This window comes from Myotis nattereri (genome assembly GCF_964212035.1).
Source record: "Myotis nattereri genome assembly, chromosome: 13".
Lineage (NCBI taxonomy): Eukaryota > Metazoa > Chordata > Mammalia > Chiroptera > Vespertilionidae > Myotis > Myotis nattereri.
In genome coordinates, this window is record NC_138088.1 from 38988564 (window position 1) to 39015755 (window position 27192).

Here is a 27192-nt window from a genome sequence, read left to right on the forward strand (position 1 = left end):
TAGAAACATCAATGATGAGAGAAAATCATTGATTGGCTGCCTTCTACAGGCCCCCCCACTGGGGATCGAGCCTGCAACCCAGGCATGTGCCCTTGACTGAATCGAACCCAGGACCTTTCAGTCCACAGGCCCAAGCTCTATTAACTGAGTCAAACCAGCTAGGGCTCCACCACTCCTTCATAACTCACTTTACCTTCTGTTTTTTCCAGGGCACGACCATTATAACAAATCTGACTTCTGTGATGCGAGATGACAAAGAATTCCCCAACCCAGAGAAGTTTGATCCTGGCCACTTCCTGGATGAGGGAGGCAACTTCAAGAAGAGTGACTACTTCATGGCTTTTTCAGCAGGTAATACAAATTTATTTTCTTCTCTTTTTTTCAAAATATGTTTTCTTAATTGATTTTTTTTAAGAGAGAGAGGAAGGAAGGAAAGATGGAAACATCAATGAGAGAGAAATATCAGTGGGCTGCCTCCTGCACGCCCCCTAATGAGGGTTGAACCTGCAACCCAGGCATGTGCTCTGACCAGGAATCAAACCGGCGACCTCTTGGTGCATGGGATGATGCTCAACCAACTGAGGCACACCGACTAGGCGACAAATTTATTTTCGTTGGTGCTTCATGGGGCAGGATATTTTTTGGGAATCAGTTGGAACTTATGTAGCCCTCACCCTGGGACTGGTAGAATTGCTCTTTGTCCATGGCCAGAAGCACCTCTCCCTAGGCCCACACACTTTCTCTCCTCATAGCCCACCCTTGTTATTAGGCCAGATCACTGGGGTTTTGGAGAGTTGACTCAGTTCTTCCAAGTTCAGAAATGAAATCTGAGCTTGGTACTGAAAATACAAGAGACGTGCATGCATCCCAGCCCAAAAGAACAGTGTGGTACAAAACTGGAAACTTCAGGGTGTGTAGGAGATTGATGAAGAGTAGGTATACGTAGAGCAGGAACAAAGGCTATGAGAATGTGAAGAATGATCATGAGACATCAGGCTACAAGCAGAAAGTACAACCAATGTATGTGTGTTTCTAGAAAAAGACTGATAGAAACCTAAAAGAGAAGTTATAAAGTGAGAACACTTAATGAAATACTTGGTATAATGCTGATTCTCAATAAATATTTGTTGAAAGAAGGATACCTGTTAGGATAAGATGTTGGGTGGACAGGATATATGTCCATCCTTTGTCCATCTGCTTATCCAACCATTCTGCCTTCCATCCATCCATCCATCCATCCATCCATCCATCCATCTATCCATCCATCCATCCATCCAACCAACCATTAATCAAATAATCACTGCACATTCTCTTTCTGTCATCCAGAAAGTCTGTGTTCAAGGATTATCTACTCTTTGTGTGTGTTATTTTTCAGGAAAACGGATGTGTGCAGGAGAAGGCCTGGCCCGCATGGAGCTGTTTTTATTCCTGACCACCATCTTACAGAAGTTTACTTTGAAAGCTGTGGTCGATGTAAAGGACCTTGATGTCACCCCAGTTATGAATGGCTTTGCTTCTGTGCCGCCTCCTTACCAGCTCTGCTTCATTCCTGTGTGAGGAAGGACAGACCTTCTGTCAGCAACTCCCGCTCATCTGGGGCATCGTTCATCTCTTTCCCTCTTCATCCCCGTCCTGGGGGTCCCTTCTCTGACCTCTCCTCTCCTCATCACCCCCTTCTCTCAAGATCCAGGATTATCCAGCCTCCATGAAAGGAGCATTTCCTGAGTCTCACTGGGCAATGGATCTGCTCTTCTCCATACTCTGAAACATTTGCATTGGCCACACGTATGCTAATATGATGCTGAGTGGTACTGTGTAGCTAATATGAACAGAGCAAGCTGATTACTGTGCGCCAGGGCAGAGCCATTCTCCTCTGTGTGTTCTCAATAAAAAGCATCATTTGCTGTGCCTGTTCTCAGACTTTCCTTCCTTTGTGCATAAGGCAGGTAAAAAATATGAAAGAAAATAGCCCTAGCCGGTTTGGCTCAGTGAATAGAGCATCGTCCTGCGGACTGAAGGGTCCCGGGTTCGATTCCAGGTTCAGGCTCCTCCCTGACCCAGGCCCTGGTCGAGGTGCGTGCAGGAGGCAACCAATTGATGTATTTCTCTCTGTCTTTCCCTCTCTCTTCCAGTCCCTAATGGAAAAACATCCTCGGGTGAGGATTAAAAAAAAAAAAGTAATACAAAGAGGCATGCTGGTCCTCCTAAGGCTAAGCACAGAGGACAAAGGGGACACACACAGGAAAGCTCTCTTGGCTGTGTGTCACTTAGAGTTACTTGAGATTTGGATTTAAAAGAGAGAAAAATTGTGTTCAGGAGCAGTTTCATCATGTAGGGAAACCCACCCTGGAATTGGGATCAGTAATAGCGAGGAAGTAAATACAAAGGAAGCCACAGAAACCTAAAAATAAAAATCAGAGCAGAAATAAAAAAACATGTAAAAAGGAAATCAATAGAGAAAATTAATAAATAAAAAAGCTATTTTTGAAAGTTCAGTAGAATTGATAAACCCATACAGCCAGTACCCCTGAAAAGAGAGAAGACACAAATTACTATTGTCCAAGTGAAAAGAAGGGCCATTGCTTTGATGCCATGGACATTAAAAGGATCATAAAGGAATATTATGGACAACTCTATGCCCACAGATTTACTAACCTACGTGAAATGGGCCATTTCCTTAAGCAGAGTCTGTCAGAACTGACAAGAGAGAGTCACAGCAACAGGTCCTGTGAATCTGGGAGGCTTGGGATCATTCTGGGAGCTCCTTACCCCGGAACCTTCCAGGGAACAGGGGCAGCTCTGAGGGGAGAAGGGAAAGCCCTGTGGAGGTGCAGCTCATGTGAGGAATCCCATCTGCATGCCCACCCTCCAGTGCACCTGCACTGCTGAGCGGGGCCTCACTGCTACCTGGACCCACACGGCCAGGGCACCAGCTCTCAGAGCATCCAGCCTCTGGCCTTCCACAAACTCTCACCACTCACCACCCAATTCAAAGCTATTATTATTTTTTAAAAATATATTTTTATTGATTTCAGAGAGGAAGGGAGAATGATAGAGAGATAGAAACATCAATGATGAGAGAGAATCATTGATCGGCTGCCTCCTGCACGCCCCAACTGGGAATCGAGCCCACAAAGTAGGCATGTGCCCTTGGCTGGAATCAAACCTGGGACCTTTCAATCCACAGGCTGAGGCTCTATCCACTGAGCCAAACTGGCTAGGGTTAGAGTGTCAGCCCTCAGACTGAAGGGTCCCAGGTTTGATTCTGATCAAGGGAACATACCTTGGTTGCAGGCTCATCCATGCGTGCAGAGGCAACCAATCAGACACATTGATGTTTCACTCTCTCTTTGTCTCTCCCCCTCCCTCCACTCTCTAAAAAGCAATAGAAAAAATTCCCTCAGGTGAGGATTAACAAACAAAAAACTAAAAAAGTAGATAAATGAGAGAAATATTCTTTTTTTTTTTAAAATATATTTTATTGATTTTTTACAGAGAGGAAGGGAGAGAGATAGAGAGTCAGAAACATCGATGAGAGAGAAACATCGATCAGCTGCCTCCTGCACATCCCCCACTGGGGATGTGCCCGCAACCCAGGTACATGCCCTTGACCGGAATCGAACCTGGGACCTTTCAGTCCGCAGGCCGACGCTCTATCCACTGAGCCAAACCGGTTTCGGCAAATATTCTTTTTTAAAATTGTTTTATTGCTTAAAGTGTTACAAAGAGTATTACATATGTCTCCTTTTTTTCCCCCTGCCCTTGACAATCCCCTGGCCTCCCCTACCCCCCAGTGTCTTATGTCCATTGGTTATGCTTATATGCATGCATACAAATCCTTCGTTTGATCTCTTACCCACCCCCTTCTTTCCCCCCTACCCTCCCCGGCTTCCCGCTGTAGTTTGACAGTCTGTTCAAGGCTGCTCTGCCTCTGTGTCTATTTTTGTTCATAAGTTTATAATGGTCTTTATTATCCATAAATGAGTGAGATCATGTGGTATTTTTCCTTCATTGACTGGTTTATTTCACTTAGCATAATGCTCTCCAGTTCCATCCATGCTGTTGCAAATGGTAAGAATTCTTTCTTTTTTACAGCAGCATAGTATTCCATTGTGTTGATGTACCACCGTTTTCTAATCCATTCATCTACTGATGGGCCCTTAGGCTGTTTCCAGATCTTAGCTATGGTGAATTGTGCTGCTATGAACATAGGGGTGCATATATATATCCTTTCTGATTGGTGTTTCTGGTTTCTTGGGATATATTCCTAGAAGTGGGATCATGGGGTCAAATGGGAGTTCCATTTTTAGTTTTTTGAGGAAACTCCATACTGTCTTCCATAGTGGCTGCACCAGTCTGCATTCCCACCAGCAGTGCACGAGTGTTCCTTTTGAGAGAAATATTCTTAATCTTACCAAAGACATTTTAATATTCATTCACTCATTATAAAAGATTTCAACTTCTAGATCTAATAACTTAATAAGAATTCACATTGCTTAAATGGGAATTATCATTATACTAGAAGCCCGTTGCAGGAGGATTCCTCAGGCTGATCGCGCCGTCAAGCCCCGCCATCCAGGGCTGCACACGGGGGTCCTGCCTGCCCAGGGCTGCACACGGGGGTCCCGGTTGGGGTTGGGGCTTAAGCGGCACACGGGGGCCCGTATGGCAGCCCTGCCTGCAGTATGCAAATAAGCTGCCATCTTTGTTGGCAGTTAATTTGCATATCGTGCTGATTAGCCAATGGGAGGCGTAGTGAAGGTACAGTCAATTACCATGTTTGTCTATTATTAGCTAGGACTAGAGGCCCGGTGCACAAAAATTTGTGCACTCGGGGGAGGGGGTCCCTCAGCCCGGCCTGTGCCCTCTCACAGTCTGGGACCCCTCGGGGAATGACCACTTGCTGGCGTAGGCCTGCTCCCCAGAGGATTGGGCCTAAGCTGGCAATCAGGCATCCCTCTGGCAGCCCGGCAGCCCTCGGAGGATGTCCACTTGCCAGCGGGGAGCAGACCTAAGCTGCAGTCGGACATTCTTAGCGCTGCTGAGGAGGCAGGAGAGGCTCCCACCACCGCCGTTGTACTGAAAGCCATCAGCCTGGCTTGTGGCTGAGCAGAGCGCTCCCTGTGGGAGCGCACTGACCACCAGGGGGCATCTCCTGCATTGAGCATCTGCCCCCTGGTGGTCAGTGTGTGTCATAGTGACCAGTCATTCCCAGTCGCTCTGCTGTTAGGTTTAATTTGCATATTACCCTTTTATTATATAGGATAGAGGCCTGGTGCATGGGTGGGTGCCGGCTGGTTTGCCCTGAAGGGTGTCCCGGATCAGAGTGGGGGTCCTGCTGGGGTTCCTGGCCAGCCTGGGTGAGGAGCTAAGGGCTGTTTTTAGACTGGCCACACCCTCTTCAGGGTGGAGGTCCCCAATGGGGTGCCTGGACAGCCTGGGTGAGGGGCTGAGGGCCGTTTGCAGGCTGGTCACACCCCCTTCAGGGAGGGGGGTCCTGCTGGGGTGCCTGGCCAGCCTGGGTGAGGAGCTGATGGCTGTTTGCAGGCTGGCCACAGCCCCTTCAGGGTGGGGGCCCCCCATGGGGTGCCTGGCGAGCCTGGGTGAGGGGCTGATGGCTGTTTTCAGGCTGGCCAAGCCCCCCAGCAGGAACCCTCACCCATGAGGGTGTGGCCATCCTGGGTGAGGGGCTGAAGACCGTTTTCAGGCTGGCCACAGCCCCTTCAGGGTGGGGGTTCCCGCTGGAGTGCCTAGACAGCATGGGTGAGGGTCTGATGGCTGTTTTCAGGATAGCCACAGCCCCTTCAGGGTAGGGGTTCCCGCTGGGGTGACTGGCCAGCCTGGGTGAGGGGCTGATGGCTGTTTGCAGGCTGGCCACAGCCCCCAGCCACCCAAGCTCCCAGTGGAGGCTGGCTGGAAGTAGGTATCTGGGATTTATTTAGCCTCTATAATTGAAACTTTGTTGCCTTTTGTGGAGGCCCGAGGCGGGAAGTTTGGCTTCCTCCATCACTGGGGCAACCAAGCCTCCTGCTTGCTCCAGCTCCATGGCTGCCAGCTGCCATCTTGGTTAATTTGCATATAGTCACTCTGACTGGCTGGTGGGCGTGGCTTGGGCATAGCAAAGGTATGGTCAATTAGCATCTTTGTCTTTTATTAGTTTAGATGTCATACAAAGATTTCAACTGCTATTGGGTTAATGCAGAGGAGGCTCTGGAATATAATGTAGGGTCTTGATCAGCAACCTAAAACTGGAAGTTGCAATATATCATTCAAAAGAATAGAACAAAGAGTGATAGGACCCTTAAAATCTATAGTAATTGGGGGTGGGAGTAGTGTCAGAGAGAAGAAAATAAGACCTAGGAATATAAATAATGCAAGATTCTTAATAGAGGAGCATAATGTAATAGTTTATGGCCCTGTCTGTGTATCAGGCTGTGAGGAAGAGAAATCTTGAATGCTCCCTGAACCATACATTACTGTGTAGATTGTTTCATGGGAGAATGTTATTACTGCCATGTATCTTTAAATGTAGATCAGATCAGATTATCTCCATCTTAAGGTAGTGGGATTAGGAATCCCAGAGAAACCCTGTTTTGAGAAAATATTAAAAGAACAGACTACAGAGCAGGTTTTTGTGGGCTTTTTTAAAAAAAAAAATGTTTACCAATTACAAAACCATGGTTGCTTAGTAGTTCTAAGTCTTTACTCTCCCAAGTGAGAATGTGATAGTAGGTTCACCTCTGTCCTCACATCTCTAACCTCCCTTTGTACCTTGCCCATGTTGACAGTAAGATAAAAACAATTAGAAAAGAACTTTTGAACGTTGCCACCACTGCATCTCTGTAAGTCTGTCAGTATCTGCCAATGTATCATCCTTTGTTATTACTGTGGACATATTGTGTGTCCTAGCTAGAACCAAAGAAGCACCTCCTTTCTTTTATAACAAACTCCTTGAAATGTTTTCTATGTGCACTTTTTCTTTTTTCTCCTTTTCCTCTTTTCCCCCCTGGACCCATTCCAGTGACCTCTATGACCTCATTTTACTTGGTATTTCCCCGTATTTCTTATATTTAATCTTATCCAGCCTCATAATCACAAAATTAAGCACCTGTTCATTCTCAATCTGATTTGTTCACTAAGCATGTTGGGAACATGAAACAAGAATGAATTAACAAGAACTAAGTGTACAGACTGGATAAATACTCCTAGAATTAAGGGAAAATGAAAGACCTCATAGTGGATTAGTTTACCAAGTGCTATGCAGAAAAGATGAAAACTAACCTGGGTGCATTACAGGTAACAAAGGCTAAAACTAGATTACCAACAAAGGAACGAAGATCAGTTACCAGATGTTTTAACAGTGAAATAAAACAGCAAATTTTCAATGGACTTGAGCAAAACAAATTCCAACCTAGAATTAGAGCATCTATAATACTTAAAGGTGAAGGAACAGTAAAGAAAATTTTAAGCATACAAATTTTGTCCTGTAAAACTAGAGAACCAAGATGGTGGTGTAGGTAAACACCTATACTTGCCCCCCTCCCACAAACAATCAAAATTATAACCAAAATATAGGACAACCATCAGAACTGTCTGAAGCTGGTTGAGTGGAAGTCTTACAACTAGAGAAGTAAAAAAGGAAGCACAGAGTGGTAGGAGAGGCTGAAGAGCACCCACATGTGCTGCTGTTTTTATTTTAAGGGAGAGGGAGAGAAACATCAATGACAATCATTGATTTGCTGCCTCCTACATGCCCCAACTGGGGATCAAGCCCGCAACCCAGGCATGTAACCTCCTAATTCATAGGTCCATGCTCAACTACTGAGCCACACTGGCCAGGCATGTGTATGCTGCTTTTTTATCTGGAGGGATAGTCTCTGTGAAGGCTGCCTGTGAGGAGCAAGGGGTCACATCCTACACCAGGCTCCCAGAGCTGGAAAGAAGTCTCCTTAACTATGGGCTTTAAAAACCAGCAGGGATTGGGGCTCAGTGACAAGGAGGCTGCTGGTGACCCAGCTATTCCTCTTAAAGGGCCTGCACGTGAACTGAACTAACAAGTTCCCACTTCCTCTGAGCCCCAAACCTATCAATAAAAGGCCCAAGACCTAGCACTATCAACAGCCTGCCTTGCTTCACAGATGGACCTCGCCTGGGCACTTTCTAACCTGATACAAATAGGAGGAATCTGCAGATCTCTTTGTAGCTACTGCCAGGTGTCCACAGGCAGTGGCCGGCTTTGCACCTCCCTGGAGACCCAAGAACCAGTGCACCCAGTGGACAGCATCAGACCATACTAGATTACAACGCTACACATCCACAAGTGACACACTCAAGGGGCAGATTCAGCACCAAAGCCCCACTGAAGCAAGTTCTGCTCCATAGAAATGTCTCTTGACAGCATCTCTCCCACTGTAGTTGTAGCTGGGCCTCACAGCCTATTTTCCTGGAGGTCAATTCCTCTCAGTGACACCAACAGCAATCAAGTCTCAACTACAAGACTGTGTACACAGCCCACAGAGGGACGCACCTAGAGTGCCCAGCTCATAACGGGGAAGGCTAAGCCACTGGGCCTATAGCACACCTACTACACAAGTCCACTCAAACAATTTAAAGAGACATAGCAGCTCTATCCAATACGTAGAAACAAACACCGGGAAGCAGCCAAGATGGGGAAACAAAGAAACATGTCACAAATGGAAGCAAGCAAACTTTAGGATACAGAGTTCAAAACCCTGGTTATAAGGTTAACTGAGGATCTTAGTGAGAAAGTCAAAGACATGGAAAAGGACCAGTCAGAAAAAAGCATACACTAACATAATTTACAGGGATTCAACATTAAAGTTGAGAAGTCCCAAGAATCAAATCAATGATGAGGAAGCAAAAAACACCCAATTAGAAGAGCAAAATGAAAAAAATCCAGAAATAGGAAGATAGAGCAAGGAGCCTCTGGGACAACTTCAAGCATATCAACATTTGTATTATGTGAATGCCAGAAAGAGATGAGAGAGAGCAAGATATTGAAAACCTACTTGAAGAAATAATGACAGAAAACTTCCCATACCTGGTGAAAGAAACACTTACATGTCCAGGAAGCACAGAGTCCCAAACAACAGGAACTCAAAGAGGCCCACACCAAGACACATCATAATTAAAATGTCAAGGGCTAAAGACAGAGAATCTTAAAAGTAGCAAGAGAAAAGCAGGTAGTTACCTACAAGGGAGCATCCATACAACTGTCAGCTGATTTCTCAAAGGAAACATTGGAGGCCAGAAGGGAGTGGCAAGAAATATTCAAAGTGAAAAAAAAAAAAAGAAAAGAAATATTCAAAGTGATGGATATCAAGAATCTACAACCAACATTACCCAGCAAAGCTATCATTTAGAATTGAAGGTCAGATAAAGAGCTTCACAAACAAGAAAAAGCTAAAGGAGTTCATCACCTCCAAACCAGTATTACATGAAATGTTGAAGGGTATTCTTTAAGAAGAAGAGATAAAAAAAAATATGAACAATAAAATGGCAGCAAATACATATCAACAACTGAATCTAAAAATCAAAATAAATAAGAAATCTAATGAACAAAATAAATTGGTGAATAAAATCGAATCAGAGGCATGGAATAGACTGACAACTCTCAGAGGGAAGGGGGGAGGGAAAATTGGAAGGGATTAACCAAATACCTTACCTATAGACACAAATAATGGGGGCGGGGTTGAAGGCCTTGGCTGGGGTGGGAACAGGATGGAGGGGGGCAGTGTAGGGAAAAAGGGGGACAAATGTAATACTCTCAACAATAACGATTTTTTAAATATAGTTTTATTGATTTCAGAAAGGAAGGTGTGTCATGCCAGCACAGCCAAGGGTTCGGTTAGCCCGAGAGGGGTGCAGGGTGGCGAAGGATGTAGAAAAGACAACGAGAATAAGCTGTGCCTGGCTAAGGCCACAGAGAGGGATCCAAACAGCAAGCTGAGCCTTTATTTTATAGCCAGAGGTAAACAGGTAGTGGTAACCATAGTTACAATGTTCTTGTGAGTTTCACTTGTTTTGGCAGCACATGCTCCATCTCCCTCAGCCCATTAGCTACCCAGATAAGATCTAGGGAGCGTCATAAGGTCAAGCTTAATTATGCTAAGAGGGCTGTGCCCTCTAAGCTGGGACTGGTTTGTGGCTTTGCCAACAGGTTAGTCCAAGGCTTAACCCTATAGCTGCTCCCTACAAGAAGGGAGAAGGGGAGAGAGAAAGAAACATCAATGATGAGCGACAATCATTGGTTGGCTGCCTCCTGCACACCCCCCACTGGGGAATCGAGCCCGCAACAGGGGCATGTGCCCTTGACCAGAATCAAACCTAGGACCCTTCAGTACACAGGCCGACACTCTATCCACTGAGCTAAACTGGCCAGGGCCAATAAAGAATTTTTTTAATAAATAAAAATTAAAAATAAACTTAGGTTGTCTGGAAAAAAATAAAACAAGCAACATCTTCAGTGCTTTTTTTCTGTGTTTATTGTTTTATAACAGTATTTATCGATGTAATTTTGTCTCAATACTGTTTTAGCTATATCTCAAATTTTGGCAGGTAGAGTTTTCACCATTATTTAATTCTGTTTCCTAACTTTTATGATTTCCTCTTTCACCCACGAGTTCCTTTGTATATTTAGTTTGCAGGTATGAATTTTTTTAAAGTTTCCTTTATTATTGCCTTCTCCCTGTATTTTGTTATAGCCAGAGAACATCATTTGCATGAAGTTAACTTTTTAGAATATGTTGGTACTTTCTTTGTGGCCTAGCACATAGTCAGTTGTGTAAGTATTTCCATTTGTACTTGAAGAGAATGTATATTTCCTGATTGTTGAGGATAAATTTCTCTGCAATATGTTCCTGTTGACTAAATACTATGAAAATCTAAATATTTGCTTATTTTTCAACTGTTTGCTCTGCTTAATTATTTTCTGAGAAATATATGTTAAAATCTCTAATGACAGTTGCAGATTTAACAATCTTAGCTTGGGCTTTATATGTTTTGGAACTATATTGTTAGATACATATGTATTCCTTTTGTCAATATGTAATATGTCCCCAGGAACACTTTTCATACGAATTCTATTTTTCCAATTATTAATATTGCTACGTTAGCATTCTTTCACTTCACATTTGCCTGGAACATCATTCCCGTTTTTGTGTGTCATCTTTTAAATTTTTTTTTTTATGTAATGTCTCATAGTAAATGTATTGCTAGATCTATTTCAACAATGTAATCTTGGACTGTCTTTTGATTGGTAGGATCAGATTGAAAAACTTCCAGAAATCAGCAGGCAAGATTAAAGAGATAAGATATGTATTTTTTAAAGTTGAAGAGACATGATGGATGGAAGTAAAAGTACCAACATCTGAATAATAGAGAAAATTAAAACAGAAAAAATATTTGAATAAAGAATGAAGATACACTTCCAAGAATGTAAGGGCTCAAAAGAGTACAAAACAAGAGATAAGAAGAAATTCCAAACCAGACTCATTATGGTGAATTTTAAGAATACCAAAGGTAAAGAGAAGTCCAACAATTTTCAAAGAGGAAGAGATCACCTACAAAGGAATAAGAATAAGATTGATACCAGAGTGTTGAACCAAGATGGCGGCATAGGTTAACGCCGGAGTTTGCTGCCTTGAACAACTACTTCAAAAATGAAACCAAAAAACGGAAGGGACATCACCCAGAACCACAGGAACGCTGGCTGAGTGGAAGTCCTACAACTAGGAGGAAAGAGAAACGCATACAGACACTCAGAGGAGGCGCAGTGCTGAAGTCAAGTTCTGAGGTGCGGAGTGCTCGGAGCGGGCTGGCGGCGGAGGGCGCGGTTGGCGTTTTCAATCGGGAGGGAGTCGCAGACTCTGAGCTCCAGATCCGGGCGAGTCTTTAGGGACCCAGACTCAAACGGGAGAAGCGGGACTGTCTGGCTTCGGTCAGAGCGAGTGCAGCTTTCTCTCCGAGCTTTGCAGCCATTGCTGGGACTCAGAGAGGCAGAGCCCCTGGGGACAGGACTGAGAGCCGCCATCACTGCTCTCTCCGGCCCACCCTGTTGATCCTGTTCGACCCACCCCGCCCAAGCCCTGCACAGAGGCATTTGCCGGATAGCCTCAGGCAAAGGCTAGATTAGCACCTCCCTAGAGGACAGAAGTTCTCTCACTGCAGACACAGCTGATTCTCATAGCCACTTGGCCTGGAGGTCAAACCCTCCCTGGTATTAGCTACAACAATCAAGGTTTATAAGACTGCGCACAAAGACCACTAGGGGGTGCACCAAGGAAGCATAACAAAATGCGGAGACAAAGAAACAGGACAAAATTGTCAATGGAAGATATAGAGTTCAGAACCACACTTTTAAGGTCTCTCAAGAACTGTTTAGAAGCCGCCGATAAACTTAATGAGATCTACAAGAAAACTAATGAGACCCTCGATCGTATATTGGGGAACCACCTAGAAATTAAGCATACACGGACTGAAATAACGAATATTATACAGACTCCCGACAGCAGACCAGAGGAGCGCAAGAATCAAGTCAATGATTTGAAATGCGAGGAAGCAAAAAACACCCAACCGGAAAAGCAAAATGAAAAAAGAATCCAAAAATGCGAGGATAGTGTAAGGAGCCTCTGGGACAGCTTCAAGCGTACCAACATCAGAATTATAGGGGTGCCAGAAGATGAGAGAGAGCAAGATATTGAAAACCTATTTGAAGAAATAATGACAGAAAACTTCCCCCACCTGGTGAAAGAAATGGACTTACAGGTCCAAGAAGCGCGGAGAACCCCAAACAAAAGGAATCCAAAGAGGACCACACCAAGACACATCATAATTAAAATGCCAAGAGCAAAAGACAAAGAGAGAATCTTAAAAACAGCAAGAGAAAGAAACTCAGTTACCTACAAGGGAATACCCATACGACTGTCAGCTGATTTCTCAACAGAAACTTTGCAGGCCAGAAGGGAGTGGCAAGAAATATTCAAAGTGATGAATACCAAGAACCTACAACCAAGATTACTTTATCCAGCAAAGCTATCATTCAGAATTGAAGGTCAGATAAAGTGCTTCACAGATAAGGAAAAGCTAAAGGAGTTCATCACCACCAAACCAGGATTATATGAAATGCTGAAAGGTATCCTTTAAGAAGAGGAAGAGGAAGAAAAAGGTAAAGATACAAATTATGAACAACAAATATGCATCTATCAACAAGTGAATCTAAGAATCAAGTGAATAAATAATCTGATGAACAGAATGAACTGTTGATTATAATAGAATCAGGGACATAGAAAGGGAATGGACTGACTATTCTTGGGGGGGAAAGGGGTGTGGGAGATTCGGGAAGAGACTGGACAAAAATCGTGCACCTATGGATGAGGACAGTGGGTGGGGAGTGAGGGCGGAGGGTGGGGTGGGAACTGGGAGGAGGGGAGTTATGGGGAGGGAAAAAGAGGAACAAATGTAATAATCTGAACAATAAAGATTTAATTAAAAGAAAAAAAAAAAAAAAAAGATTGATACCAGACTTTTAAAAACTAGGTTCAAGAGGATAATAGTAATATTTGAAAAGAAAATGGCTTTCGTCTAAAATGTTATATTTAGACAAGTTGTCAAATGGTAGGACATAAATATATCCTTCTGCAAAGACGGCCTCAGAATGTTTGCCAAACATAGACTCACATTTTTTGTCAATAAAGAGGAGTAAAGTATAAAGCCCAAAAAGATTAAAGTCAATTAAAAATATGAAATGAAATGGCAGAATTCTTCAAATCCTATATAATAAAAGCCCAGCAACAGAAATGATGGAACTACTAGAACGACCATGGTCCCTCGCCCCGGCTGGCCCCAACCCCCAGTGAGCAGTTAGGGGTGATCAGGCAGGCAGGTGAGTGGTTAGGGGCAATCAGGTAGGCAGATGAGTGGTTAGGGGTTATCAGGCAGGCAGGCGAGCAATTAGGAGCCAGTGGTCCCGGATTGTGAGAGGGATGTCCAACTGCCAGTTTAGGTCCGATCTACAGGGGGATGTCTGGAAGTCGGACATCCCCCAAAAGGTACCAGATTGCAAGAGGGTGCAGGCCTGAGTCAACCCCCTCCCCATGCATGAATTTCATGCACCAGGCCTCTAGTATAACCGTAATTGACATAAATGCATATGTGCTAACTCACTAATTGAAAGACTTTTAATTTAAAAATAAGATTTTATATTTAAAATCCAGTAATACATTTATCTCTCTATATAAAAGGCTAATATGCTAAATGTTTGTCCGACTGGTAGCTATGACATGTACTGACCACTAGGGGGCAGACACTCAATGTAGGACAGTGGTTCTCAACCTGTGGGTCACGACTCCTTTGGGGGTCAAACAACCCTTTCACAGGGGTTGCCTAAGACCATTGGAAAACACATATATAATTACATATTGTTTTTGTGATTAATCACTATGCTTTAATTATGTTCAATTGGTAACAATGAAAATGCATCTTGCATATCAGATATTTACATTACGATTCATAACAGTAGCAAAATTACAGTTATGAATTAGCAACGAAAATAATTTTATGGTTGGGATCACCACAACATGAGGAACTGTATTAAAGGGTATCGGCATTAGGAAGGTTGAGAACCACTGATATAGGAGCTGCCGAGCCTCAGTGACTTGATAGCAGCCGTTCTTGGGTGATGCACCCTGAAACCAGAGAGGAGGGAGCCCGATTCCTCTCGGGTCCATGCAATTCCACCTTTATCCATGAGTTATGTTGTTGCTGGGGCACTGTCGGCCCCAAATCTGGTTTACTGCACATTTGCATTTGTGTTCCACACCCTGTACGACTGCAACTTTGCAGAGCGTCCTCTTGCACTCTGGGACCCCTCGGGGGATTTCAGAGAGCCCATTTTGGCCTGATCCCCGCAGGCCAGGCTGAAGGACCCCACCTGCCGGAGGGACCCCGCTCAGTCCGCAGACACCGGGAGGGGATCGCAGGAGGTTGGCTCCAGGGCATGTCTGGCCCCTCTCGCCCAGTCCCACCATGCCGGCCACCTTCTAATTAATTTCCTTTCAATGTGCACAAATTCGTGCACTGGGCCCCTAGTAAGAGAAAATAAACTTGAAAGCAAGAAGTCATAGAAAAGAAAAATAAGAGGACTGAAAAGGAAATGCTCAGCAAGTAAGTATGAACCAGAAGAAAGATAGCAGCTTAATATCTGACAAAATTGAATTCTGGGTAAAGATTTTTATAGCAAGGCATATGGCAATAGAGCAATATAACCATTATAAGCATAACAACAACTGGCAATTGCAACGAGAAATTTTAACATTATGTGAAATCAAATAGGCAAATAAGCAGGTATATGAAAACTAAAATGATAAGCTTGAACCATGAGGTATGAAGTCTATACCAATAATTAGCAAGGGCATTTTCTTTGCAAGTCTATATAGGATATTACAGAAATAGGTCGTAATAGGCTGAAAAGAAAACACTGATAAATTGAAAATGATCAGTAGCATAAAGACTTTGTTTTTTAGATAGGCTGTAATAAAATTAGAAGTTACTAAAAGATTTAACCACAAAAAGCATTTTTATTAGAAAGCAGATCATATATATATATACATATCTATATGTATATACATATACACACACACCCATATTAAAAAAATTTTAAACACACTATCATAAAATGTGTTACAGATTTAAACTCAATATTCAGGAAAATGTATGGTTTTAATCTATAATAATAAAAGTGTAATATGCTAATTAGACCGGACGTTCTTCCAGACAAAGCCAGGGCTGCAAGGGAAGCCCAGATCCCGGGTGCTGCTGCAGCCAGAGGGAAGCCCGGGTCCCAGGTGCCAGAGGGAAGCCAGTGCCAGCAGCTGGTGGGAGGAAGGCCTACTCTTGTATGAATTTCATGCATCAGGCCCCTAGTATTTATATAAAAACAATAATGGGTAAAAGAAAACAAACTTAGCATTTAACTCAAAAGGGAATCCTAGTACTCTGCAGGTGGGAATGCAGACTGGTGCAGCCACTGTGGAAGACAGTATGGAGTTTCCTCAAAAAATTAAAAATGGAACTCCCATTTGACCCAATAATCCCACTTCTAGGAATATATCCCAAGAAGTCAGAAACCCCAATCAGAAAGAATGTATGCGCCCCTATGTTCATAGCAGCACAATTTACAATAGCTAAGCTTTGGAAACAGCCTAAGTGCCCATCAGCAGATGAGTGGATTAAAAAACGGTGGTACATCTACACAATGGAATACTATGCTGCTGTAAAAAAAGAAAGAACTCATACCATTTGCAACAGCATGGATAGACCTGGAGAGCATTATGCTAAGTGAATAAGCCAGTCAGAGAAAGATTAATATCACATGATCTCACTCATTTGTAGAATATAATGAACAACAAGCTGATGAGCAAAAATAGATCCTGAGACATAGAAACATCAAACAGACAGAAAAATCTCAGAGGGAAGGCAGGGAGGGTTGGGGATCGAGGGAGTGTAATAATAGATCAACCAAATGACTTGTATCCATGCATATGAGCATGACCAATGGACACAGACAATAGGAGGGTGGGGGCATGTGCCGGGGGGCAGAAGAGGGCGGGGAGAGGTCAATGGGGGAAAATAGGAGACATATATAAAACTTTCAACAATGAAGACTTTAAAAAAAAGAACTTGGAAAAAAGCAAAAGAATAAATTATTTGTAAAAACTCAAGTTTAATCCTAATTAGGTTTTTCTTTGCAACCTCTTCTCTGCGGCTGAAGTTTCCTTGTGTTTCTTCCTGAACTCTTACAAGGCTTTAGTTCCAGAAACCTGCCTCTGTGATGAAAAGGTTCTTCCCAGCCCTAACTGGTTTGGCTCAGTGGATAGAGCGTCAGCCTGTGGACTCAAGGGTCCCAGGTTCGATTCTGGTCAAGGGCATGTACCTTGGTTGCGGGCACATTCCCAGTAGGGAGTGTGCAGGAGGTGGCTGATCGATATTTCTAACTCTCTATCCCTCAACTTCCTCTCTGTAAAAAATCAATAAAATATATTTTTAAAAAAAAAGAAAAAGAAAAGTTTCTTCCCAGCTTTTCCTTGAGACTTTTGAATTGTTTTCTGTGTGTCTTCATCTCATCAGTTCCAAGGTTCATCAGGACTTCCCGCCTCTTGCTGCCAAGTCACAGCCTGCCACGACGGTAAGTCCAAACTGCTGTGCTCGCTGTGCTTGTTTCTGTTGATAAGGCTCAGTCATTTCATTTCCTTCCTCCTCAAGTCATGGATCTGCCCCTTCGATCGAGGTTTCCTCAGTCTGGACATCATGATGGGCTTTTTCTTCTCTTCTCCAGCCATGTTGGTGTGGGATGGATTCTTCTTGTTATGTTGCATTTGAATTTGGAGCATCCCTCTGTGAACTTCTGGGTACTTTGATGGGTCAGCATCGTCTTCATCCTTTGATTCCAAGGTTATTACATGTCCCCTTCCTCCAGGGAAGCTGTCAGGACTTTGGTCTTGAGCCAGCATTCTGCAGGAGCAACCAAACTCTCCACTCAGGCCCCAGAGCTCACTGGAACCCGGAGCCTTTTTCCAGTTGCCCACCATCGTTTTAATTTCTTCCACTTTGTTTTGATGGAATTGGTTTCATCTTCCAGAGCCTGGATCTTTTTTTTTTTTTTTTTTTCCAGGAACAGACATCAACTGTTCTTAGTCTGAATATTGAGGCTTTTCTTTTCCCAGATGTTTTACTACAGTGCACATGATGTACCTTGTCATAGGGTTGAACATGTCCAGGTCACCAGACACTTCTGCATTTGCATCCTTTTTCCCCACAGGATGAAGCAACTACTTCCTCTTTCTTCTCCTCCTCCTCCTCCTCCTCCTCTTCCTCCTCCTCCTCCTCCTCCTCCTCCTTCCCATTCCTCCTCCTCCTCCTCCTCCTCCTCCAATCCTCCTCCTCCTCCTAATCCCTCTTCTTCTGAAGGCCTGATAAATTCTAAGATCACCATCTCCTATGAAATCCAGGGACAGTGAGACTTGGTGTCTCATTCTGTGATTGCCGCAAGTACACTTTCCAGCTGGATGCCCAGAATCACTCCTGTGACAGGTAACTGGGCAGACCAAGCCACAGAGGGTTGTGTGGACAGCACCAAAGCATTAAAGAACTCACACACCCTTTACCCCGACCTTGGCGTTTTCTTTTCTCTACTTATACTTTGCTCTCTGTGGTCCCAGAAGGCCACCAATTACTCCGTGCACATTATTCTCAGCCTGGAATGACCACCCCCCCTCATTGCCCATGTATAGTCATACCCATTCTTTTAACATCTGTGCTCACTAAATAGGGGTGAGTGACCAGAAACCAGGACAGAGCCTGGTCAGGATTAGGGGCCCATGTTTGTGGGAGGAATACATAAATGAGTGAAGGAAGGAGAGAAAGCCATCATTTGCTCTTCCTGGAGATTCACACTTAGTGTTCTGCTGACTCAGCAGGTGGTTAAAACCCCTGTCAAAGTAGAATAGAGGAGTGATGAAATTTAAAATGGTGAAAAAATGTCCATAGCATGTGGCCATGTAATATGAATTAAAATTCACCATTTTGAACCTATGAGGGAGGGCGGAGGGTGAGAGGGTAAGAGGTCAACCAAAGGACGTGTATGCATGCCTATGAGCATAACCAATGGACACAGACAGTTGAGGGGTGAGGGCATGTGCTGGGAGTGGGGGCGGCCGGGGAGAGGTCAATGGGGGGGAAAGGAGACTCATGTAATACTTTAAACAATAAAGAATTTAAATAAAAATAATAACAAATTTAAAGGAAAATAAAATAAAATTTACCATTTTGGACTACAAAGGATCCTAATGTTTTGAAAAAAAGTTTATGGCATAATAGAGATAATTTCTATAATCCCATTTGAGAATAATTAAAAACAAATTGTGATGTAAATATCCCAACTGCTTGGGAAATTTTGAACTCTTCCCCAATAAACTTTGGATCAAAGTAGTTACCAACGTCAATATTGCACTATCCTTTAAAAATACTAACAGTGGATACACTAATAACATGTCAGATAAAGAGATAACATTATTCAATGAAGACAATTCATACCATTTAATACTTTAAGAACACTAATAACAAGAATGTGAAAATGAATCAAACAATACTGCCGCTAAAAATGTTAGAAATTGAAAAGGAACACAAAGAAGTGAGAACAATGAAAATCAGAAATTTTAGCACAGAATGTTCTAGAGCTCTGAAAACGGGAATGCTTCATACAAACATCGTATGGACTGCGTGCAGGCTGGCTAATTTCCTTTTCCCTGAGCATGTCCAGTGAGCTCTGTGGATTCTGCCAAATGTCCCCCACGTGCAGCTTAAACCACAGTTGAAAAGCCACTCTCCTGGGAGGTTTTGAGGGTCACGCATGCCAAGCTCACAATCCAAGAAAGGGGACTCTGTCCTGGGAGGCTGGGAGCCTTGGGCACAAATGTGGAAACTGAAGCTCAGAGGGGGAGCTGGTGTTGAACCCTAAGCCCCAGAACTTGCCCTCCTGGGTTGCCCAGGACGGTCAGGCCAGCTGGCCCCACGAGCCGAGGAGGCAGATGCTTCTGTTGTCTGTGTGCCGCTTATCCCGTCGTCCCCAAATGTCACAGAGATGTCAAGTTCACCCATCCTTTCCAAAGTGGGTGTGATTGTTTTTTACATTCTCCCCTGCAGACTACGGGAGCTATAGCTTCTTCATATCTTTGCCTATTCCTGTTGTTTTCAGTCTTTTAAAATGTAGTCTTTTTCACGGGTGCGAATGGTATCTCAGTCTTTTCATTAGTGTCCCTCTGGGGTAGTGCTGATCACTTCTGCATGTGCTCCTTGTGCTTTTATTTCTTTGTGAATTGTCCTTTCATGGCTTATGTCCATTTTACATATATTTTTATTGAATTTTTAGAGAGAGAGGAAACGAGAGGGAGGAAGGGAAGGAGTGAGGAAGAGAGGGAGAGGGGGAGGAAGAGAGAGAAAGACAGAAAGAGAGAAAGAGAGAGACAGACAGACAGACATTGATCAGCTGCCTCCTGCACTCCCCTACTGGGAATCGAGCCCACAACCTGGGCATGTGCCCTGACCAGAATTTGAACCGGTGATCTCAATGCTCAACCAACTGAGCCACACTGGCCAGGGCAAATTTTTTTAAATCTATTTTTTATTATTTTCTTAGAGACAGAGAGGAAGGGAGAGGGAGAAAGTGAAATATGAATGAGAGAGAAACATCGATTGTATATCCATTTTAAATTTTTTTGTTTTTATGGTTGAGATTTTTATGGTTGAGATTTACTTATTTGTTGTTTATTTACTGGGGTGTCAGAGCTTGAGTGGGGAGAGGAGGGTATTGGTACAGAGGATGCGGCTGCCTTGCAATCGGACTTAGAGTCAAGGAGAGGGAAGAGGGCACCCTCATGGACAGGCAGTCAGGCCTGGGATCACAATCCGGCAGAGGTGAGGCGGGCACCTACAAAAACAAGTGGGAGAAGCTGCTCGGTTTGGGGAGATAAAGTCCACCCGTGCTGATGAGGGTGGCACCTTGACCTGCGGAGCAGAGGCTGAACAGGGTACGATGGGTGCCCCAGGGTGGAGTATCAGAGGCAAAACGGTGTCCATACCTGGGGCAGTCTGGCAGGGAGTACCTGGGCCTCAGCAGGGTAAGGGGGGCATCCACAAGGAGGGGTGGCCTGGTGTGATTATTGTAGCCCAAGTAGTGTAAGGAGAATATCCTCACCCAGCGGAGGGTGTGGTAGCAGAATTAGGAGTTTGGGACCACAGGGGAATTGATCAAATAAGTAAATGCATACGTGCATTACACACATTATATCTCTGTTCCCGAGAAGCCTGGTGGCTGTGACCCCCATAGCGGTGAGCACTCCTAGTGCACAGGTCTTCGCTTCTAAGCCACATTTCACACTGAGAACCAGGGTTCTCCGGAGAAATGGCCAATTAGAGAGCTGGGGCAGGAGTACAAGGCGATGGCTGTGTCAGAAAGTAAGGCATTTCTCAAAGACTGATGTGGTTGTATGAAAATAGAGCCACTAGGTTTGTTTCATCCAAGATTTGGTTGCAGGGTGCGTGTAAAGTCCAGAGCTGTGTGAGTCAGGAAGCAAACACTGGCTGCTCTTAGTCCCAGATAGAGGGTTGGCCAAGACCTGAACTCACCCAAGTTCAAAACTAAACTTTTCTGACCCTGCTCAGTCAGCCTGAGCTGCTGCAATATTGACTCAGTTTGTGTTTACTTGATAGTCGCTGATTAAGGTAAGCCACGAATGCTGGAGCATACACAGCGCACACTCAGCAAATGCTGGGGAACTTGCTTGACCGGAATGTTGACTGCTGAGCAAGAGTGCAGGACATCATGTCCTTAGCCAAGGTGCTGAAATGTCGAGGCCTGCGCCTATTTATTCAAATGGGCATGACTTTCCCTTAGGCAAAGGTAACTGAGTGTATCAAAAGAGATGCGATGGAAGTGAAAATTCTGTAAATTGTCAGTCTCCCTGTTAACACGAGGGATACAACATCGTGTAAATGGGGCCTTGACCGGTCTTAATTTTCCTTACTAGAAGAGCTTAGAAGTAGCTGCACTAATCAAGTTAGGGCAACTATGATGGTGTCTTTACGGGTTATGTCTTCGTACAGCGATACTGTTGGTGATCTGATCATGTAGGCCATTCCGCTGACATCTGGCTTCTCATGATCACTAAATGTTCCCCTTGACGAGGTCTGCACATTATGCTGGTTCGTGCTGTGAGTCTGTTCAAGGAATTCCCTGTCTTCTGTCTTCCAGAGTCCATGCCTGCGGTCCTATCTAAAACCTCCCTACCTTGCTGCGCACGCGTCATTCCATTATTTGCGACAATGACAGGCCAACAAAGTGACAGAAAACACTGCGTCTGGAGGTGGGTGGGAGGTGATGGGCTTTTGAAGCCGCCCCCTAAATTCTCTGACGTGGGTTCTTCCCTGTTACCTGTGCATTTTCACCTCTGCAGTGATGGAGAGACGGGGAGGGGAGAATCTCTGTCTTTCATTTCTTCTCTTGAGAGTCTAAGGCCCTTTAATGCTTGGAGTCAAATAAGGCCTTCCATTTAACATGAAGTCTTATTACTTTGTGACCAGTCAGCAGTGGGGTACACACTCAGAGAAACTAATGTTCGGGGGGTGGGGAGTTGGTTTTATTTTCCTAAAATTGTTCTTGAGGCAGCCATAGGGGACCACAATGGGCATTAGAAAATGTAATTTCCAATCCCAGTTTTGTGACTTAGGAGCTGTGTGACACTAGGTGGGTGTCCTGTTCTGAGTTTTCCTTTCTCCATTGGAAAAATAAAAATTAATAATGTCTCTTTTCAGTTTTTTTTTTATTTTTGGTGGGGGCATAGTTTGATGTTAAAATGTGTATAAATTTACTTAACTAACTAGCAATGCAATTTGGGGATTCAAGATTAATGAGTTACGTTCCCTAGTTTTATGTTTAGCTAGCTATGCTGTTAGTATGGTCCTTCAAAAGGCTTTCATATCCGCCCAGCTGGTGTGGGTCAGTGGTTGAGAATTGGCCTATGAACCAAGAGGTCACGGTTTGATTCCTGGTCAGGGCATATGCCTGGGTTGTGGGCTCGGTCCCCAGTGTGGGGCATCAGGGGGCAGCTGATTAATGATTCTCTAAAATCATTAATGTTTCTATCTCTTTCTCCCTTCCTCTCTGAAATCAATAAAATATATACTAGTATTTTTTTTTTAAATATATTTTATTGATTTCTTACAGAGAGGAAGGGAGAGGGATAGAGAGTTAGAAACATCAATGAGAGGGAAACATTGATCAGCTGCCTCCTGCACACCCCCTACTGGGTATGTGTCTGCAACCCAAGTACATGCCCTTGATCAGAATCAAACCTGGGATTCTTGAGTCCGCAGGCTAACGCTCTATCCATTGAGCCAAACCGGTTACGGCTATACTAGTATTTTTTAAAAAGCTCTCATTTCCAAGGACAAAGTATCCTAGTGTTTGATAAAGCATTAAAGGATAAACACTTGTTTATATACAAGGATTGCCCCCCAAGGTATGAATTCTCAACTGGTCAATATCTGTGAATCCAGAATATTGAACAATTTTTTAAACAAACCTCACATGAGGATATGTTTTTATTGATTTCACAGAGAGAGAGGGAGAAACATCAATATGCAAGAGAAACGTCGATCGGTTGCCTCCTCTATGGGCCCCAACTGGAATGGAAACCACAACCTTCCCAGTCATGACTGGGAATCGAACCCACAACCTTTTTGTGTACCAGATGACACCCCAACCCACTGAGCCACGTGGGGGCAGGCAAGAATGTTGAGCAATTTTTTTTAATCAAAACATTTACTTCACTGGTTCTTAACCATGTGGGTGTTTCACAATAAATAACAGTAGCTTGGCTTTACCCCAAACTCTTTAAACCAGAATCTCAGGGGTGGGGATTTGTAACTGAGCAACAGACCAAAGTCCCTTGGAGAAAGAAAGATTAAAGTAACTAGATCTAGCTGATTAGATCCCTCCCAGTCAAAGAGGCACATGCTGAGTAGCAGGGAGTGTTATGAGCATTTGGAGTTTAAGCTCCCAGTAGACTCAGTAGGAAGAGAGTGCTACGATGGGCCCGGTTGCGCTCCTGGTGCTCTGTCTCTCCTGTTTGCTTCTCCTGTCGCTGTGGATACAGAGCGCTGGAAGAAGGAAACTTCCACCTGGCCCTACTCCTCTCCCAATTATTGGAAACTTACTCCAGCTAGATGTGAAGAACATCAGCAAGTCCTTAAGCAATGTAAGTATGTTTTGTGTTCTTCCAGCAGCTTGCCATGGGTAAGGAAATTAACATCTACTTCTAAATAAAATAGAGTTATTAAAATATGTGTTTAAATAAAATCATTAACGCATGTCATTGTGAAGCAAATACTCCCCATAGAGTATTATTTTTGACTTTTCACCCATAAGAACAGTGAAATAAAATACTAATGCATTTTATGGGTGAGGTACTTTAGGTCTCTGTAGGCTACAATCAAAAAATAAAGTAGCAAAAGATGGGAGAGCTGCTGCCCTGTTTAGTTTCCCCATTATTTACGGCGATTTTTAGCTGAAGATAAATGGTAAGAGAGATGTTTTTGATTAGAAATTTCATTCAAGAAGTCACTAGAAGAAGATTTGACTTTGGGTGGTGGGCACACGATGCAATATTCAGATGACATATAGAATTGTACACCTGAAACCTATATAATTTTATTAACCAATGTCACCCAATAAATGTAATTTAAAAAGGAAGTCATCTATAATAATAAAAGCATAATATGCTAATTAGACTGGACAATTGAACGACCTTCTGGACGTCCTTCTGTACTACCTTTCGGATGAAGCCGGGGCTGCGAGGGCCAAGCCCCTTGCATGAATTTTGTGCATTGGGCCTCTAGTCTATTATATAAACACCGTGTTTTGTTCAGAATAGGTAGGAAAACTGTACTTCTCAAAGGAAGCCAATTATGCCTGATGTCAAGGAAAAAACTGGGATTAGGAATAGTGTGAGTGAAAGAGAGAAGTTATCAGGGCCAGCTTGCTGGTAACAGGATCCTTTGGGCACAGTCAGCAGCTCTGTGGCTGCCCGTGGCTCGGACTGCTGAAGGTGGAAGAAACTGCTTGTCCATGAGATGCCGCATGTCCTGGCACTGCCCCCGTGGTGCTCCCTCCTTCTGTGTTAGTAATACAGAGGATCATGAACTGGGCTGGGTATTGGGATCATCCAGGGTGAGTTTCTTTAAGTATAGGATTCCAGTACTCATCACAGGGCTACTGAATCAGAATTCTGATGGCAAGAGCTCCCCGGGTGATCCTGAAGGAGCAGGTGGGATCATTGGAGATTGACATATTGCTAAAGGATCTGAGGTTGCGTAAACAGAGGCTCAAATTTCAATCTGTACATAGCAGTTAGGGGATGCAGAAAATGCACTGAAATTCTCTGACATCCATTTCCTTATTGGTAATTGGGGCAAATGAACCGCTGATGCTGCTGCTTTGAAGATTAATTGCAATACATGTACAATTTACCCAGGCTGTTGCCGGCACATAAGTGGCAGCTGTTAACAATCACCTTCATATTTAATTATTAACTTGAGAAATATTCTAGACCATGTCACAGAATCTACACTAATAAAAGACAAAGATGCTAACTGACCATACCTTCGCTATGCCCTAAGCCACGCCCACCAGCCAATCAGAGCAACTATATGCAAATTAACCAATCCAAGATGGCCCGCTGGCAGCCACGGAGCTGGAGCAAGCAGGAGTCTTGGTTGCCCCAGTGATGGAGGAAGCCATGCTTCCCGCCTGCCCTGATCTGGCTGTGGCCTCCGCTCATGGCAACAAAGTTTCAATTATAGAAGACAAATAATCCCAGATGCCTGCTTCCAGCCAGCCTCCACTGGGAGCTTGGGTGGCTGGGGGCTGTGGCCAGCCTGCAAACAGCCATCAGCCCCTCACCTAGGCTGGACAGGCATTCCTATATAATAAAAGGGTAATATGCAAATTGACCCTAACAGCAGAATGACTGGGAATGACTGGTCACTATGACATACACTGACCACCAGGGGGCAGATGCTCAATGCAGGAGCTGTCCCCTGGTGGTCAGTGCACTCCCACAGGGGGAGCTCTGCTCAGCCACAAGCCAGGCTGACGGCTGCCAGTACAGCGGTGGTGGTGGGAGCCTCTCCCGCCTCCTCAGCAGCACTAAGGATGTCCGACTGCAGCTTAGGCCTGCTCCCTGCTGGCAAGTGGACATCCCCCGAGGGCCCACGGGCTGCCAGAGGGATGTCTGACTGCCAGCTTAGGCCCAATTCCCAGGAAGTTGGCCTAAGCCAGCAGGTGGTCATCCCCAAGGGGTCCCAGACTGAGAGAGGGCACACCCCAGGCTGAGGGATCCCCCCCCCTATGAGTGCACAAATTTTTGTGCACTGGGCCTCTAGTAAAAACGTAAGATAGGATGATAATATCATTCTGAATCAGGCACAGTATATTGTCAAATAGTGACTTCTTTGACTAACATTTGAATCTCCTTTCCACTTCCCAGCTCTCAAAAATCTATGGCCCGGTGTTCACTGTGTACTTTGGCATGAAGCCCATGGTGGTGCTGCATGGATATGAGGCCATCAAGGAAGCCTTGATCGACAAGGGCAAGGAGTTTTCTGGAAGAGGCAGTTTCCCAGTGGCTGAGAAAGCTAACCAAGGGTTTGGTATGTGTGTGTGTGGAATAGGGATGGAGAGGATGGAAAATAGGAATTTGAAGAGCTCTACAGAAACCTTGGCCCATTCAGTGTGGACGCCAAGGGTCAGCTTCCTCCTCCTTGTCTGGGATCTCCCTACCAGTTTCTGTTTCCCTCCTTGTAGGAATCCTTTTCAGCAGTGGAAAGAGATGGGAGGAGATCCGGCGCTTCTCCCTCATGACCCTGCGGAATCTGGGCATGGGGAAGAGGAACATTGAGGACCGTGTTCAAGAGGAAGCCCGCTGCCTGGTGGAGGAGTTGAGGAAAACCAATGGTGGGTGATTCTATGCACTGTAACTCTGACCTTAACATTTCAGGGCGGTCAACTCCTTCATATGGGTGTGGTGTCAGCCTCCCGTGGAGGAGTGAGGGTCTGAAGCAGAGAGTCAGGGAGGTTTTGTGTGTCCGTGCTCCTTGTGTGTGCACAGCCTTGATTGTGCATAGTGTGGATACAAAGGGTCATTTGTTCCTATTTTCTCTAAACTTTAACTATTTTCACATCTGAAATCACAAAGAATAGTTTGGAGTCATGTTTTGACAAAGTAAGAGAACAATGTTTTTGCTATAGCATAAATGTGGGTTATTTATTCCAGAGCACTTCACCAGGTGATGCTTGTCAGGTGGACATGGTGGGAATGACCTCATCGCACTCTTATGGAGCATGTAACAAGTAGCATGTGCTTGCAGTTCATTGGCCTAGATTTGCATGGTCAGCCTCACAGACATCTCTAAGAGTGCCTTTTAGGGCCCAGTCCCATAGTTCGAGCCAATAATGATGCCATCTATGGTATTAATCGCTGAGGCATGTCTTTGTACAATCCCATCACTTATGATTTCTCTGTAGAGACAGCACCATTTTAAACATATTGGCATTAATTA

General features: G+C 44.3%; 1 protein-coding gene across 3 annotated transcripts in view; it reads left to right on the top strand.

Moving 5' to 3' along the window:
* LOC308528637 (cytochrome P450 2C19-like) overlaps window positions 1-27192 on the top strand; it is a gene marked incomplete at its 5' end in the record, with an annotated part of 83140 nt that overhangs the window by 32864 nt on the left and 23084 nt on the right. The window contains 3 exons of one of the 3 annotated variants that reach the window (XM_081104355.1): window positions 23574-23831; window positions 26121-26283; window positions 26438-26587. In XM_081104355.1, coding sequence (XP_080960481.1) covers window positions 23664-23831; window positions 26121-26283; window positions 26438-26587 — 481 coding nt within the window. Of the gene's footprint in view, window positions 1-209; window positions 352-1375; window positions 1915-23573; window positions 23832-26120; window positions 26284-26437; window positions 26588-27192 lie in introns of those variants that run through there. The other 2 variants (XM_081104354.1, XM_081104356.1) reach the window with 2 other exon arrangements.